Source organism: Venustampulla echinocandica (assembly GCF_003357145.1).
Source record: "Venustampulla echinocandica strain BP 5553 chromosome Unknown scaffold_1, whole genome shotgun sequence".
Classification (NCBI taxonomy): Eukaryota; Fungi; Ascomycota; class Leotiomycetes; order Helotiales; family Pleuroascaceae; genus Venustampulla; species Venustampulla echinocandica.
In genome coordinates this window covers 356,506-369,995 of record NW_022474206.1, presented here as the reverse complement: position 1 = coordinate 369,995, position 13,490 = coordinate 356,506, and the positions used below count along the sequence as shown (strand labels likewise).

Genomic DNA, 13,490 nt, shown 5'->3' with positions numbered 1-13,490 from the left:
CCTGATTCTGAACGACAGGCGCTGGGGCTGGGAATCCGGGATGGATCATGGCTGTGGAGTCTGGGCGACTTTGCTGGGTCAACAGCTCATCCCTGCACCGGCATCCTTCGTGCCTTATTACATGTACAAAGAAGTTGTCCCTGCAGCAGCTGCAGCATGGACCTGAAATTCATCACGCCGGGCCCTGACACCAACCATAATACTATCCGTGTTTGTCTATAGTATATGCCGTCGCTCCTTAGACATCCGCAATGGCGCCTTCGCGATCACAGCATAGGAACAGACTCGAAGTTCCTTCATCGAAGCCCAGATATTTCTCCAAGTCCAAGTCCAAGACCAAGCTCCAGTCCTCGAGTCTCTGCGTTTCTAGCTCGACCACCGACCTCCCTTCACTCATCTTGCCCCGATCTCTCGACTGCCAGACCAGTGACCGACCACTTTCTTCTCCCAGCTTGCCACGATCACAGTTCGACACGAATATGTCAGAATTTACCGGTTTCGATTGCACCGAGGACGACTTCGAAGCTCTACCCCTTGCAATCAGGAGAAAGGTACGTGCTACCATTTACTTGCCATTTTCACGTTCCCAATATATTGTCGACGACGCGTTGGAACGGAAAGAAAGAAGATATCAGAGTCCTGGGCTTTGGGCGACTCGTTGCAATGCACCGAGAGACCATAGGGATCTCTTCACATCAGTTGAGTACCTGTGGTCGGCCTAGAATATACAACTTCGTCCTCACGATTTTCACTTCAATCCGTCGCCCAGTCGGGGATTTTGATATCTTGTGGCGCCTCAATGGAGATGGCATTATAGGGGTTTCCAGTAATCTTGCTTGTGGAGCTTCCTCATGCCAGTGAGAATGAGGCTATCGCGCGAACGGTTTTCGTTTCCCCCTAGGGCGTGCAGCCTTTTCCCATTGCAGCATTCGAGCGGTGTGTGAGTCCTGTGCACTCTGCACACTTGCAGATGCTACCTCCCGCTATGGGCGTCCGCCATGCAGTCGACCGATCTCATCACGAGTTCGAGCGTCTTACAGCATATACTTTCTCCAACACTTGCCCACTCATAAACTACCCCTATCCTGCATTCACATGCGTTATTGGCTAACTTAATTCTTTTCACAGTACTTTTCGACGCTGGAACGCCTGAGACTTGCCGAACGGGCCAATTCTCTCGCTCTTGATGAGCTTCCAATTCAACGGCCACGCAAGGGATCATTGGCAAGTCGCCGGAACGTCTCTGTCACAGAGCTCCGAAGGAAACCCTCATCGTCTAGAAAGTCACGCAAACATTCCCTTTCGAATAATGAGGCATCGTGGTATTTAAATTTGCCGCCCAAGGTCAAACGGAAGAACTTCACAGCTGAAGAGCGGGTGGTATTGGATGGGCGCTTGCAGGACAAGGTCATTCTTGACGCAGCGGATGAAGCAATCTACAAAGCGAGCCGGCGTGCGAGTCGAAATCTTCCAACAATCGACCCCTTCCGAGACACTTCAACGTCTCCCTCCCCAATTCCCTCCCCGATTCCCTCCCCGATGAGCAACCCGTCTATTCATGACGGCGGAGACCGAACATCCAGCATGGCCGCCGCAATGTATGAAAGTTTTCGATGGATGGATGAGGAGAGCGACTTGGACCTCCGATTAGTATTGGATGACTATCATGCCAACCTCGATGGTGCCGTTATTCCCGATTCAACCAGCGACAGAAGGCCATCATTTCGACGGCAGATGTCGATATCCAAGATACCCTTTAGCAGTAGGGGCTCCCTCACGTCGCCAAAACCTCAGTCTCCGCAAAGCGAATCTCCGTCGCAAAATCACCTACGACAAAGGTCCCGAGCCCTTTCGCTCATCGGCCCAAAACATATGATACATAACTCTATATCGTCGATAGACCCCAACGCAACACATTATCAAGACCCCGAGGCACGGTTGAAGCTCCGGGTATATCTAGCCTCGCCCCAGAAGTTCGACGAAGCGATAGAGTTTGGGTTTCCATCCATGGATGGAGTGACAGGTGGGGATGATAAGGAGAACAATGCCCCGGTACGATCTTCCAAAGATGTACCAGCTCTCAAGAGTTCCTTTGCTACCGACGGTGGTCGGTCGTTTCTCAACGACGGTGCCTCTCTGTTCGAGGATGATGTTTCAATGATGGACCCAGAATCACCGATCACTCCAATGGCCATCGATGGATTTCACCCTGAGCAGCCAGCACCTCTTTCTGAGTATGGGGCAAAACCCACCCAGGACTCGGCAGATTATTCCCACCTCGGTATTACAAAGCCCGTGCTTGTCAAGCAGCCGGATGGTTATGCACAAGCTATGGCGGGTAACCGAGAAATGACCCTAAGGATGACGCTGACGCGGCCCGACCTGCGTGCGGATGAAACAGCGCTCTATGGGTGGCAGTCGAGAAAAGGCTCACTCCGAGAAGCATCTCCAAGCATAGCGGAGCCGGAGAAGTTCGAGGTTCGTGGGCCGTTCGGTGGCCTTGACGGTTGGGGTCCAGTCGAGAAAGAGAATGGCGTTGTTAAAAGACTATGGAACAAAGTCAAGAGCTCCCAGAGAAAGGGGCAATAGACGGGATACAGCTATATTATCAATTCTCCTTGGGTTGTTTTTAATTGTAATTTAGCGGGCCCTAGGTGTTCTGGTTGGGCGCCTTATGTGTTGGCATAGCGCAGCGACGATGCGTCAGATCAGATTAGGTTTGATACCATTTATCTCGAGTATATTATATACATACCTCATATATTCAGGTCCTCCTTAGAATGGACCCTTAATCGAAAGATTAACTCAAAATCCGTAGCGTGGCGTACCGTACTTTTCTATTCTAATATATTCCAGATACACTCCCCCCCTCCCCCCTCCCCCCTTCTGTTACAGTCCTAATAGCGTGCATCTGGCTACCTAGGTGAATAAGTTGGTTCTTAATTCCAAGATTGCTTTCGTACGCCAAATGGACTAACCGGGGATTGGCCCCCAAATATGGCCGCCAGCGGCCAAGCGTCTGTTGGCGAAACCCCTGCGGGTGTGGCTGAGGCTCCGACCAAAACAGTTCCAGAGCTGACGATACGCCAACATCAGACCCATCAAAGAAGCCAAGTAAGCTGCTAGACATTTCTCTTTCCGCAGACCGTCCGCCACCCTATTCTTCTCTATTTCAATCTCGACCTTGAAGTTGCTCTTTGTCAATCCCTCAGACCAACTACCGATGATTACCACCCGACTTTAATGCGATTTCGTCCGGCGACCACGCGATCATGAGGCTGCAGTGGCGAAGCCTTTTCGTGTCCAGCATCCTCTGCCTGTCTGTGTCAGGCAAGAAAGATGCTCCTTCAGTTAAGATTACGAAATTCGACGATTTCATACCTAGGAATTTGAACTACTTCGATGATTCCGATGTGCTGCTATTGGAGGATAGCGTTGACCACAATGTCTACCGATCAGACGACGCGGGCGAGTCCTGGAACATGGTGGAGGGCGTTCCAAAGGGGAAGCTATACGAGCTGGTGATGCATCCACTTGATAACAAGAGGGCGTATATTATCATGGAGGGGAAGAATCATTGGAGGACCAGCGATCGGGGCACAACCTGGGAGAAGTTCCATACGGATGCGCCGGCCACCATGTTGCGGCCTCGCGGAGAGGCTTTGGTGTTCCATGCTGGGGATCCGGATAGGATTATCTTCAACGGGATGGATTGCAGTGGCATATTCTGCGAGGAACTGGTATGATTGCCTGTATACTCAGCTGCGGCACGGGAACTGTTCACTGACTTCTTCCAGGCTATGTACACTACGAATGGGTTTTCGAAGGATACCAAGTTCTTGCGGTCGGATGTCACTAACTGTCATTGGGCTAAGTCATCACCGCTATTTACAACCGGAAATAAGGACATGGATGCAAATAGGATCATCTGCGTGGCTAAGGGTCGGTTTTCTCCATGGCCCAAGGACTATCGACTCCTCATCTCGGATAATTTCTTCGCATCGGGCGACGGCTTGCAGGAATTCGAGCCAAAGCTAGAAGCTGGACGGACGGTTAAGGGCATTGTGAATATGGCTATTGTCACAAAGTACCTGGTTGTTGCAGCATCCGCAGATGGGACTGATGAGATGGCTTTATATATCTCTGATGATACGATCCGATGGCATCGTGCTGTTTTTCCGCACGACCACAAGCTGACAGAAGCTGCGTATACGATTCTGGAATCGACAAACTATAGCATCCAAGTTGATGTTATGTCCGGCAGCCCTGTGAACCCAATGGGAGTCTTATTCAGCAGTAATTCCAATGGAACCTACTTCCAACGCAATATTGAGCACACGAATAGAAACGAATGGGGTATGGTGGATTTCGAGAAGATCTCAGGGATACAGGGCATTGTTTTGGTAAATGTTGTCGAGAACTTCGAAGAGGTCGAGAAGTCCCGCAAAGCCAAGAAAATCAAGTCCCAAATCAGTTTCGATGATGGCAGGACGTTCCAGGGGTTGACCTGTGACAAGAAAGATCTTCATCTCCATTCAGTCACTGATCTGTCGAATTCTGGTCGTGTCTTCTCTAGCCCAGCCCCTGGTCTTGTTATGGGTATCGGCAATACCGGAGATGATCTTACGAGCTATAAGAAAGGGAATCTTTATGTTTCCGACGATGCTGGTTTGACATGGCGCGAGGGTTTGAAGGGGCCTCATAAGTATGAATTTGGTGACCAAGGGTCTATCCTCGTGGCAATTGCAGATGAACCTACGGACAAGTTTCAATACTCCTTGAACCACGGCAAAGATTGGAACTCTGTTGATATTGGGGAGAAGATCAAGCCAGTCCAATTGACCACCACTTTGGACTCAACAAGTCTGAAATTCCTTCTCGAGGCAATCGAGCCTCACGGAAAGGCGAATTCAGCTGGCTATATAATTGCAATTGACTTCGACGATATGCACGAGGCCAAATGTACGGCCGACGACATCGAGAAATGGAGTGCTAGGGTTGATAAGGACAACGAGCCAACCTGCCTGATGGGCCATACGCAGTCATATAACCGACGAAAGGCTGATGCCGACTGCTTTATGAAGAATGAATTTGAAGACCCAGTGGCCGAAACATCTAATTGCGAGTGTACCGAAGACGATTTCGAGTGTGACTACAACTTTGTTAGGTCCTCTGATCGTAAAGAGTGCAAGCTAGATGGCAATTTAATTCTCCCCGAAGGCGCTTGCAAGGGAGGATCAGATGAAACATTTCTTGGATCTTCTGGCTGGCGTTTAATCCCTGGAAACACCTGCAAGAGGACATCAGGCGCACAGAGGGATGACCTTCAGGAACATAGCTGCAAGAACACTGGGGGCGAACATAATCCCTCTTCCGGAAAAATTGAAAACACACAAAAGGTATTTCCCGGCAACAATTTCAAAAACAAGGTGTACCTGGAGCGGACCGATGTTAGCACTGGCAGCGATGAGACAGTTCTCGTACGCACAGAGAAAGGCGTCTTCATATCTCATGATCATGGCAAGAATTGGAAGCAGATCTTTAAGGATAAAGCAATAACGGCAATCTATCCCCACCAGCACTTCAAGGATGTGGTGTACTTTCTGACACCAACAAATAAAGTATACTACTCTACCGAGCGTGGAGAGAATATTAGATCATTTAAGGCGCCCCAACCGCCGAATATTGAGGGATACCCTGTCATGAATTTCCATTGGAAGCATAAAGATTGGATTATTTGGACCGGTGCTAAAGACTGCAGCAGCAAGGAAGGCTGCCATAGCGTTGCATCAATATCGAAAGATCGAGGCGACGAATGGAAAACCCTTCAACGATATGTTCGAAGATGCGAATTTATCAAAGAGGACAAGAGGCTCTACCTTACCCCACCTAGTGAGATTGGGAAGGAGACTAAGGACCCCGAAAAGTTGATTTATTGCGAAGTTCGTGAAAAGGAGAAGAACACAAAGGTGGACAACCCGTGGCAACTAGTTGCTAGTGACAACTTCTTTGACGAGGAGCCGCGAGTTCATTTTACGAATGTGGTCGATTTTGCGACCATGTCCGAGTTCATTGTTGTTGCTACAAAAGACGAAGCTCACCAAACACTCCGAGTCAACGCGAGCGTGGACGGAACAACTTTTGCAGCCGCGCACTTCCCTCATGGATTTGAAGTTCCTCACCAAGAGGGCTATACGGTCCTTGATAGCTCCACGCATTCAGTATTTCTGCACGTAACGGTCAATAACGAAAAAAGTCTTGAGTACGGCAGTATAATTAAGAGCAACTCTAATGGCACCTCATACGTACTCAGCTTGTCTGCTGTGGACCGTGACTCCGTCGGTTATGTTGACTTTGAGAAAACCCTCGGTCTCGAAGGTGTCGCTATGGTTAACGTTGTGGCGAACTACAACTCCAAGAATTATGCGAAAGAGGGAAAGCAGTCGAAGACCATGATCACGCACAATGATGGCGCAGAATGGGATTTACTATCTCCCCCGAAGGTCGATACCGACGGGAAGAAGTTTGATTGCAAGGGCGACATCAATAAATGCTCTCTCAACATACATGGTTACACCGAGCGAGAAAACAAGGCTCACACCTACTCATCCTCCTCCGCAACCGCATTCATGTTCGGCACTGGCAGCGTTGGTGAATACCTTACCAAGGATGCCGACACTTTCATGACCTCAGACGGTGGGATCACATGGAAATCCGTGAAGAAAGGAAAGTACATGTGGGAATATGGCGACCAAGGATCTATTCTCGTGATCGTTAAGGATGGGGGCTCGACTAACATCATTTATTACTCCCTGGACGAAGGCGACACGTGGGAGGAATACAAATTTTCGGATGCTGAAATTGAGATTAAAGATCTTACGACTGTTCCAAGTGACAATTCCCGAAATTTCCTCATATGGGGCTCTAAGAATGGCGAACTCGTTACTGTCAACCTCGACTTCACTGGTCTTACGAACGAACAGTGCAAGCTAGACGAGGACGATGTTGACGAAGGGGATTATTATTTGTGGACACCTCGGCATCCAAAACAAGACAGCGAGTGTCTGTTCGGCCATATTTCGCAATACCACCGCAAGAAGCCGACCAGTAACTGCTTCAACGGGCGAATGATTCCAAGTCTCCATGATATTGCTCGGAACTGTACTTGTACAAGACGCGATTTTGAATGGTTAGTTTTCCCATGGACTTTACTTAGTGACTTGTAACTAACGAATTGAACAGTGATTTCAATTATGAACGCCAACAGGATGGTTCTTGCAAGCTTGTGCCCGGCGTCGACCCTCCTGACCACGCTCTCACCTGTTTGGCGGATCCTTCTCAGATTGAATATTACAGCGCTACAGGCTACCGACGCATCCCAACTACTACCTGCCAAGGCGGCACGGAAATGGATAAGAGTACCCCTCATCCTTGCCCGGGACACGGCGACTCGTTCCATGAGAAGCATGGCCCATCAGGTGCAGCTATTTTCTTTGCGGTGGTAATTCCTATTGTGGTGGCCACTGGGGTTGGGTACTGGGTGTGGCGTAACTGGGGCTCTAAGTTTGGTCAGATCAGACTGGGTGAACAATGTACGTTTCCCCCCAAATTCAACATGCATTTTTTACTAATCATGTATCAGCATCCTTCAACAGTGATGCACCCTATATCAAATACCCAGTTCTGGTCGTTGCGGGCGTTGTTGCAGTCGTGCAGGCCCTTCCCCTCCTTGCCGTCAGTCTCTGGCGCTCTGCAAGCAGTGCGATCGGCCGCGGCAGCTCGAGGAGATTTACTACGAGAGATAGTTTTGCGAGAGGCAGAGGCGATTATGCGATTGTTGATGAGGATGAGGGCGAGCTTTTAGGTGATGAGAGTGATGAGGAGGTTTAGATTGCTTGACCTACCTCGGATTTGGAGTTCTGGACGGAGGGTTTGGCATGGATAGCGCGATATATGTTTTGATGGATACATACCAATTGTAACACTGGCTTGAACTATTTTTTTTGTTTGGTGTGCCTCTTAGATTATGAGATTGGTGAAGTTAGACCTGGACACTGCATGTACTGTATAGCTTTGCCTAGAAAACTGGCGGAACTTTTGGTTCGGTTTCTTTTATGCTTCGTTTGTCACTACCAGTGGGGGGATGTGCTCCGGATGGTATATGCGAGAGCTCCGTCATCAGCAGCAGAAAAGTATATTGAAAGTTAGTTTTTAAAACGTTACTGTATGTATTTCCATAAAAAAATTATCTAATTTCTCGGAATGCTCTTTGTCTATAAAATTATCTGGCAAGGCGCAATAATAAAGGCCTCTCGTTCTCGTTCCTTCTCCGAAAATTGTATAAATAAAGGGAGGGGTATATCGAATAATGAGTAGTAATTCCATAAACATCTTCCCGGAAGGCATAGATAGCTTTATTCCCTGTTTCGTTGGGTTCCAAGCTGCCTCCGTCCGTAATCCGATAGTTATCCTCTAGCGGATCCATCCAACCTTGGTTGTTTGTTGCAGATTGATTTCCATTCCAAATCATCCTTCTTCAGCCCTTAAACATCCCAGACACCAAACTTCCCCTTCGGTCCCCCTCTCCACACAACACCGGCTGCACACCATACCTCTATGGCCCATCGCGTTCCTATCGTCCAAGTCCCAACCCCTCTCTACCCCTCTTATTTCGTCCTGTCCCGTTCCCTCTGCATTCCAATCCCCATCATCGCCCATCTCTACATCTGCCACAGTAGCTGCGGCAGCAGCAGACCCTAGGCACTCCCGAATACAGACATAGCACGCCCTTCTCGCACAGCCCTCACATGTAGCAAACGCATCCAATTCCGATTTCACGGTAGGCTTCCGGCGGCATATATGGCAGGGCGAGAGATCGATTGGTTTCTTCACGGGTTCCTGTAGTGAATACCGGGGGTTCTGGTCTTCTGTCGGAAAAATCCTCGTGGTGTTGGGGGGCGTGGGATAAAGATCGGGAAAAACAGTTGCTGTCCGCTGTCTTTTGCTATCATGTATACTACTCCGCTTGAACGACGACTTCGGGGATATGTATTTTCGTTCTATCGGCTGGGGTATCGGTATGGGTAGGTTCTCATCGCGGGGCGTTGTTGATTCGTTGAGTTGTGTGTTGATGTTGTGGTGGCGGATGTGTGGACTGCTTGACACAGCATCTATCAGTCTCTACGCCCAAGGGTTTGAACTAGTCAAGAGGGAGGAAGTAAATATACCTAGATATCTTCACCTGCATACCATCATCTCGTCTTCTCTTGCGTCCATTCAACGGGGAGAGGGGTGCTTGGGCGATGGAGGGCATGGTTGGGTTGGTTTGTTGGGTTTTATTGGAGGGGAGAACTAGATGGCAACGGCCATTTGGATTTGTTTTACTTGGCTTTAAAAAGAGCGCCAAAATGCCTAGATAAGGGGATAGGAGCTCGAGGCTTCGTCTAGATCGAGTCAAGGAGTGACTAGGTAGGTAGAATCGATATAATGTTTGTCAACAGTCAATAGCAAACGAGAAGGTGCCTGTTGCCGGGTGTAGCCGCGCGCTAGGCACATCCTCGACAGGGGGCTATCAACATCCTCAGTCAACCACTTTACTCCACCACTTTTGAGTATATGGGTGAATTCGTAATTGTTATACACTTAGTTTCGTTCTATGAATTATGTAATATTCTACGTATGTAATGTTAATGCCCCATCCATTATGCTAAACTCCATCCATGTAATGCAAATGCGAAAACATTCAATTTAACTAATATCAGGCCAGGCCCTGGAAGTTGCTCCACTGACAACTGCATCCTCCAGCTCCGCCATCGAAGCCACCCAGGGAAGGATCCGAAGAGTTGGAGAAGAGCAGAGCGGCGGGATTGATGGGAACTCCTCCAAATGATCTATTCTCTGCCATGATCTTGCCGCTTGTGGAAATAGGACGCTCTCGGCTGTCGAGGCTATAGCAATATAGCATCTTCCTGGCTGGATCACCACCGTGACGATCTGTAGTGATCGTGACAGGATAAGGAAATGAACCCGGTTGCTCGAAGTCCGCTGCCGGATCTTCTGAAGCTGAGCGGGTGCGGTTGAGAAGCTGAGCTGTGGTATTCATACGGGTCCATATCTGAACCATAAATCTAGTTTGCGCCCAGGTGCACCTAAAGCCTGCTGCGTTCTCAGGAGCTCCTCCATTCTCATCATCAGGAACTGCCCCGCTCTCGGAATTTGTACTGTTTAGCGGATCGAGAGATTTGAGAAAGATCGATCGATCGAAGTAGGTGTAGAAACTATAACGTTCCGATGGGAGTCCACGGTCATAGAGTCGAATAGGCTGCTGAGTTGGGAGAGGCAAAAGATTGGCCGGTGCAGCTGTACCATCCGAGCTGAGGCTGGGTGCCGGGATAATAGATGAGACGTCCGGAAACGGATCCGAATCCCTAGCCATTAACTGGTGTTGTTCGGGGAGACCCCTCTTGGTATGGTTAGATAAGTCTGTGGATAGTAATGTTATATAAAACGGCGTAGGTTCCCCAGCTTTCTGGTCCGAAACAACACCGTCTGTTGTGTTGCCTAGAAAGAACTCGTCGGCGAAAGAGGGTGGTTGTGGCGAAGGTGCAAATGTTACCGCCTGTTTCGCTCGGAGAACTAGGTGTTTGATGAATTGACCTGCAGATACGGCGCTGCCACCAGCTGCGCGAGTGACAAGGTTTGGGTTTCCCGTAACATTAGCAAAGGTAGTATTGGCTGAGCTGCTGTTATCCCATTGGATCTGTAAGAGAAAGTTCGGCTGGCTGGGTTGCTTAGGCTTGACTGATGCCTGAAGCTCTTTGGGCAACTTGCAACTCCATTGGGTCGCTGGGAAAACACACCCAGTGTTTGACACAATATTTTCTGGTGCAACTATTGTTGAAAGCCCCACAAATATTGGGGGGAAGCCTGTCAAATTTAGCCACTGAGAGGGCTGGACAGATGAGTTTGGTTTCCGATGAAGAGTGAGTGCCAGAGTCACAATCAAAATTATCATCAGTAGAAGGCCGATGCCCAGTCCCAGATACCATCGACGTCTCTTGCGGCCTTCCGCTCCTTTACGCCCATAACAACCTTCTTTGGGAATGCAGCCACGGCCTCGATATAAGCCTCCAGCTTTATGAGCAAGCGCATCTTCCTTTTCTTGTCGCCTACGCTTGGCTTCCGCTTTACGGGCCTTGCTGGATACTGGTTGTAATGGGGGCGGGGCGAAATATACTCCATTCTGTCTGGGTGGTAGTTCGGCATATGACGAGTTTAAGTTTATCGGTCCTCGAGCAGGAGGCGTCAGGGGCACATTTGCCATTGGAATAGCTCCCGAAGATGCCATGGCTTGTTGCATCCCAGGTGTGACAGGTCCTGGAGAGGCAGGATGCTCGATATTGAGAGCATGCCCGGGCGGGAAGACTGCCCGGTATCTCGGGATGCGAGGTGGCGATGGTGAGTATGGTGGTGGTGGTGGAACTTCCGATGGAGACTGGCTTCTTTGAGTATGCGTAAAGGTGGGCTGAGGAGGCTGCACAACTGCAACCGGAGCAGGCTCTTCGGGTTGTCTCCTAGTAGATAGGGTGGTGTTGGACGCATGGTGGAGATCTTCTCTTTGTGGCTGTGAATACTGATTGTTGCTTTGGAGGCCGCTCATATTTGAGTCATCAAGCGAGGCCGCTACTCTACTGTTGGAGTGAGCACTCTCAGTTGAGGTAGAATGGGCTCCTCTGGAAGTAGAATCCACGACGTTGTGAGGCGGATCTTCTGAGAGAATGCGTTCTGAAAGAATGAACGGTACTGTAGCTGTGGACGCTTGGACTTTATGCCGAGTATCTGAATGTACTGGAGAGTGCGTTACAGGTTTCGAATCCTTTGACTCAACATCCCACCAGGAGTCAGACTGTATGGTTGTTGATGTTGCCGGTGTCAGCGGGGAGAATTGCTTCTCCCACGACTTGTCAGCCCTGTCAGCATCCTGTATTTTTGCAGCAGCAATTGCAAGACTAGGAAGAACTGGAGGTTGCTGGTTTTCAACTTCTCGTGTCGCAAAGGTATTTGATCGGGTCAAAAATGGAGTGGTAATATAATTCCACCATCCTGAGCGTCGGCTGGTGCCAACAGTACTGATGCTTGCATGCTTGCCTGCGCTTCGTCCCCCAGATACTGATACCGCCCGTGCTGTCCTCGCTAATATAGGACTTATATCCTCCTCGAAGATGGTACCCGATGAGACTACGCGGGAGGAGGAGCCACTTGATGGATATACATCTTCCCATACCGTACCATCATCTGAGTCCGGCGAGAAGTAGCTCTTCTGGGCAGCTAGCCTCTGCTGCTCTTCTCTAAGAACATACACCGGCACTTTTGGAACTGGAGGCACATTCTTGCTGTTCAATGCCCCATCGGTAGAAGGATGGTTCTGAGATGAATAAGTGGTGCCCTGATCGAATGGTGACCAAGAGGAACCTTCCTGGGCAGGTGTAATAACGATGGTGGGAGTTTCTGGAGGCTGGCTGCTGGGGACTCGACGTTCGTAACTTCTTATTATTTTGGACGTTTCAGATGAAGCAGTTTGCGGGCTTAATGTATGCACAGAAACATCACTAGAGGGGATGGATAGACCGATGACTATGGGGCGGTCGCTTGGTGATAAATCCGCGCGAGGGTCAATTGGAGTATTCAAAAGAGTTGACGCTCTTCGTCTCGAGGGTATGGCAGTCTTGGGAACCCCCTGAGAAGGGCCAGAGGTGGTGATATTAGGAGCATTGCCTGGCACAGCAGGCGCCGCATTTGGAGCTCTCGCGTCCGCCTTGGTTTTCACGAACCTCCAAAACCCACCAGATGCCTGTGTTGATTCGCCATTCAATGCTTGAAGCGCAGCCAGATCAACGAAGCAGCCATTCTCAGGTGCCGATCTAACGGGCTGCAACTGCACCGGTGGCGGGATTGGTTTTTGTCTGGAGGAAAAGTCGGTCACGAGCGTTATTCCTGCATTCGCATTTTGCTTCTTCTGTCTCGCTCGAGATTTGAGCCGGTGCGGCTTGCTAACAGAATATCTCCTGTCTGATTTTCGAGTCCCGTTCCGATTTAGGGTTTTAGTACTGTATCCTGCACCAGTACCTTCACGGAGCTTCGGCCATTGCGTGACCCGCGGTGCCTTGTCAGCTTTGGAGGTACCTCTTCCAGGAGCTTCCTCTTCGTCCCACCATCCATAAGCATCATCATCGCCATCAAAAGGTGAGTCGAAGGGATTTGCTCCCGAGCCTGTCGAAGGGTCGTTTTTGGAAGGATCTGGCTTGGCGGCGGTGCCGGTTGTTGTAAACATGTTTAGAGCGTTTGATTCTCGCGATTATCGATTAAGCCTGGAATAAAATTGAGGCCTTCCGACCTAATAGATATTTTGAGGATCTTCAGAGTTGTTGTAGTTGGGGCGAATGCGGATCGTGTTGGCGAGGTAGATTCTTTCGATATTCGGATTTCGAGAC

General features: G+C 49.5%; 3 protein-coding genes across 3 annotated transcripts; 2 read left to right on the top strand and 1 right to left on the bottom strand.

The window, feature by feature from the left end:
• Positions 1–251: 251 nt before the first annotated feature.
• Positions 252–2,589, top strand: BP5553_02648 (Uncharacterized protein; the record flags this gene model as incomplete). The annotated part of the gene is made up of 2 exons (XM_032011271.1): positions 252–551; positions 1,129–2,589. The coding sequence occupies 2 exons, from the start codon at positions 252–254 to the stop codon at positions 2,587–2,589; spliced, it is 1,761 nt and encodes a 586-aa protein (XP_031870964.1).
• A 683-nt stretch (positions 2,590–3,272) lies between these two features.
• On the top strand, positions 3,273–7,890 carry BP5553_02647 (Oligoxyloglucan reducing end-specific cellobiohydrolase; the record flags this gene model as incomplete). The annotated part of the gene is made up of 4 exons (XM_032011270.1): positions 3,273–3,740; positions 3,798–7,189; positions 7,243–7,592; positions 7,643–7,890. The coding sequence occupies 4 exons, from the start codon at positions 3,273–3,275 to the stop codon at positions 7,888–7,890; spliced, it is 4,458 nt and encodes a 1,485-aa protein (XP_031870963.1).
• A 1,867-nt stretch (positions 7,891–9,757) lies between these two features.
• On the bottom strand, positions 9,758–13,330 carry BP5553_02646 (Uncharacterized protein; the record flags this gene model as incomplete). Its single annotated transcript, XM_032011269.1, has 1 exon — positions 9,758–13,330. One exon carries the CDS (start codon positions 13,328–13,330, stop codon positions 9,758–9,760), a length of 3,573 nt encoding a protein of 1,190 aa, XP_031870962.1.
• Between the last annotated feature and the right edge of the window lie 160 nt (positions 13,331–13,490).